This window comes from Eimeria mitis, genomic scaffold, assembly GCF_000499745.2.
Source record: "Eimeria mitis Houghton genomic scaffold, Emh_scaff4920, whole genome shotgun sequence".
NCBI classification, from domain to species: Eukaryota; Apicomplexa; class Conoidasida; order Eucoccidiorida; family Eimeriidae; genus Eimeria; species Eimeria mitis.
In genome coordinates this window covers 1-4,133 of record NW_024015449.1, presented here as the reverse complement: position 1 = coordinate 4,133, position 4,133 = coordinate 1, and the positions used below count along the sequence as shown (strand labels likewise).

General features: G+C 50.6%; 1 protein-coding gene across 1 annotated transcript; it reads left to right on the top strand.

The window, feature by feature from the left end:
* Positions 1-609: 609 nt before the first annotated feature.
* Positions 610-2,276, top strand: EMH_0078500 (uncharacterized protein; the record flags this gene model as incomplete). The annotated part of the gene is made up of 5 exons (XM_038022760.1): positions 610-714; positions 904-989; positions 1,155-1,372; positions 1,644-1,757; positions 1,915-2,276. 5 exons carry the CDS (start codon positions 610-612, stop codon positions 2,274-2,276), a joined length of 885 nt encoding a protein of 294 aa, XP_037878614.1.
* Between the last annotated feature and the right edge of the window lie 1,857 nt (positions 2,277-4,133).

Here is a 4,133-nt window from a genome sequence, read left to right as displayed (position 1 = left end):
TTTATACCGCATTGGTGCTGCAGTGAGAGGTATTGATACTACTGGAGACGACAACACTCGTTTGTTCGCAACGCTTCTGAGCACCCCTGAGGCAGTGTGTTTCCACATGTGGCATTTTATTTGATTTGTTGTAGCCCAACGCGGCACCTGCAGACTCTGCAGAATGTCTTTTATTTGCAGGTTCCTTTGCGTGGGCCAAGGAGTCATCTCCGTGCGGTTACGCCAGACTTTGCCGCGCCGGATTTTTGCCAGTTGCAGAACGCTTCATGCATCCAGCCGGTCAGTTAGCTAAAAAAAAAGACATTCATGCAGACAGCATTCTATGACAGAAAAACGGGGATATTAGCGGTAGCAAGAGTCACCAGTATGTTGATTGCTGCTTGCTGGGACGACGGTCTGCAAATCGTAACGACTAGGCATGAGAGCACCCGTATATTTATATAACTTGCGAAGCGGAAGCAAGGATATACTAGTGATGATTCACATCGTCCTTATACAGGCAACAGGAAGGGTTCTTTTACTGTTTCTTCGTGTGACCCGTACTTTTTAGACGATTCCTATCCTCAGTTGAGCACAACGCTGTTGTTGCCAAAGTTGCATCGAGAACGGATGTGCCTGTTCTTGAATCTGGATAAAGGCGTGACTCTTGCCTCGAAGAACCTACGGCGAAAATCCCGGCATTTCCTGGTGTCGGTAGACAGGGCTTTTGACGAGGTGGGTTGTGTTTGGCCTTTTACTATGCTGTATCAGCTGCCTGGGTAGCTAGCGATTCGTTTCTTCCTGTTCCTGTTGTGTCCAAAGGGCGTCTTTGCTGTGCTGGCGCCGTGTGCAGGTACTGGCTGGATGTGTGAGGCGCCACGGTGNGTCCAAAGGGCGTCTTTGCTGTGCTGGCGCCGTGTGCAGGTACTGGCTGGATGTGTGAGGCGCCACGGTGAAAATTGGCTGTGGAAGTCCGTGCGGCAGGTGCGACCACTGCGGTTATTTCTGTCGTACGCATCTAGAGAATTTTAGCCTCCATTCCTTGTTCTCCATGACCAGTAGGCACTTGCTGGTGCAGCTGTGACACCTGTATTCACTAGCAGATGAGAGAAAGGAACGCCAATGTCTAGTTTTTCGCAAAATGGATTTGGGCGTTTAAGGCTGTGTTTGCGCAGTCTGTGCCTTTGCAATTGCCAAAGTGTCTCAGAGCTCTGCACCGGCGAACTTTGCGCGAGGCTGCACTACGGCGTCAGCGCGAAGGCTTACCTGAAGGGTCTTCTCCTGAGGCTCCTGCCCCGAACCACCACGGCGTACAACAGACTGTGCAGCAAAGTGGTAGCGAATTTCTTTGTCCTGAAGATGTGCAGCTGCACAGTTTTGAAGTTTGGGTACCGCTGTGCGAAATCGCCAACATCAAGCTTCTACCCTTGAAAGCCTCTACAGCGGAGGATACGGACACTTCAAATNGTGCGAAATCGCCAACATCAAGCTTCTACCCTTGAAAGCCTCTACAGCGGAGGATACGGACACTTCAAATTCAACCGAGACCGCACACGGAAGCGAGCTACCTGCAAATGAGTTGTCGGAGGCTTTGACCTCTCTCGGTTCCTCTATCCGCATAGGGGAAGCCAGCACACAATATAGGGACCTTTGCCTTGTCGCAGGAGAAGTCGGTGTATCCATCGGCAGGGTGTACACCAGCCTAACAGCCTTCACGGATGCAGACTCAGCTGGCACTGCGCAACTTACTGCAACTCGACTGCTTTTGCGCAAAGCCGGTACGCGAAGCAGCCTCTTTGATTTATAGGGAACGTATTACTACCAGCGCTGTAGCCCTGGCACTATTTGTGTCTAAATTGCTGTGTATGCGAGAATGGTGAGTAGCCGCTTCACAAGTGGGCGCTGCCTCGCGTGTTGTATGTGATGCTGTTGCAGGGTATGAGCTTCTGGATTTAGGGATGAATCTGCCCTACAAAGCAACTCTGGGGGCGAAGCCGCTGCCCCGAGAGGTTTTTCTTAAATTGTTTCGACGCCTTCGAGACCGAAACGCCACACCGCTTGACGCCACAATGCAACAATGCCACGAATCAATACAGGCCGCAGCCAAGCCACAATATGGAACCACCGAACAATCGAAGGGCCAGTGGGTTGGGAGACAGGATGGGACGTCGCGCACGGCCTCCAAGGACATTAGAGGGGAACCCACACCACCAGCGGCGGAAAATGTGCAGAGACTCCATTTGCCTCCAGGATGTGTTCGATGTGTCGATCTATTTAGGCTGCTTGAGGGGTCATAGGAAGCACGAGGCACCATTGAGGGCAACGGCCTTGTAACGCCGCCAGAGTTGGGCACCTCAATGCAGGTAGGGACGCCCTTCACTCAGACGGAAGCAAAAGCTAACTCATTTGAAGAATATTTGTGTAGGGTGAGCAACGCGTCCCCTCAAACTGCTATCTCACCGCGGGAGCTCAAAAAGAAATAGTTTGCTGGGCCCGTAAAATGCAGGCCGATACGATTGCGCCCCAACTATTCAGAGGCTGCTCAACAGTGATTGCGAACCTGCTGAAGCAATGCTCAGCATTTCAGGTCAAAACACTGCATCCAGTCGTGAAACGTACATGCATAGTTCGTGCTACGACGAAATCGAGCGCAGACAGGATCCTTTAGTCGTATGCACCTTAGTCAGTCCAACTGTTTGCTTCGGCTCAACTGTGCTCAAGGGTGAGACATTAAACGCGTCATTTTAGAAAGACATAAAAAGTGTACGTGACGGGGAGTCTAGTATATGGCATCCCTGTCATTGCGGGGCGACGAAAAGGGAAGTATGCCGCCAAATGATGATGTGCATTCGTCTACGAGTGCAATGCAAAGTTGACTTTAAGTGAAGACCAAACTTTGTAAACTCAGTGTCATGTTGGGACAGCCGAAGCTGCCTCGAGCAATGCTTGGCTGTGTATAGTTGCAACAGTGCTGACAAACTGCACAACAGAAGATTGAACATTCTCTTCGCTTGCGATAAAGCCGGTTAGAAGAGGGCCGAGCTCACAGCGAACTTAAGAAGGTTGTAGGGGTTTTCTGGGGGGCCCCAGTTGCTGCAAGACTCACAATTAACACTCAGAGCACACAATCAAGCTCATGGACAAACATACTACTACTGCTACGAGATGCCAACTTTCTGCGGGATACCGAATATAGCGGGATACGAAGGAGAGGAGAATCATCCAGACAGAATGTAGGAGGGTCACGTGCATAGGGAAAAACTGCACAACTCTCTTCATGAATTTTTCAGAGTAATTAACTTTAAAGGAGCATTATATTGCACCAACTATTCTCAGGGGCACATGTGCCGCGCGTAGGGGTTCAGGAGATGCGTATGTGAAGTGCACCTCCCTGTGTGCAAACTGATTTAGATGCTATGCGAAGCCTAGCCAGGAAATAGCAAACGAATGCACCGAGTCTGCATTTCAACAGCCAGGAGAGGTCCTGGGCTGTTCGGATCAATACCACTGTAGACCGTGGTAGGCGTACTTTCGTGGCGTCTGAACCCCCCAATAGCCAGGTGCTATCTGAGGAATCGGCAGTCCTTCGTCAAGACCTTGGAGCGAGCATCTGAGGTATATCAAGTCTTTTTATCGGCCAGCCGGTGCAGTTCTCTGTGCTGGAGTGCCGTCTCAGTAAGAAATTCAACAGTGCCGTCCAACCGCATGTTCGGCTGCAGGAAAAGGAATGTGCACATGCCCTAGCGAAGAAACTATTTCTGGATTGTTGCTGCTTACCGCTTCGGCTACCGTGCTGCTTTTTTGCAGGAAAAGCACTCTTCCGTATATTTTCGTGCTTCTGCAGTATAGCAATAGCCTCACCACAACCATTTTGGAGAGGTCAGATAGATCGCCACTGAGCGATTCTATTTCATCCCGCACGCGGCAGTGCCTGAGCCTAATCAATTACGTCCCATCCGTACACAGAGCAAGACAAACTAGAAGACTAGCTCGGGATTCCTCTGTAGCTCTACTATAATGCGCAGCAAACAGCCTGCCTAGTTCCACCAATAAAGTGACGCACCATGCAGCTAAATAATCAGCAGGTGGAAGGACGGAGCGCTGGAGTCGAAGGAAGTTCTCGCTCCACTCGATCATGTCCAGTTGCCTTTGCA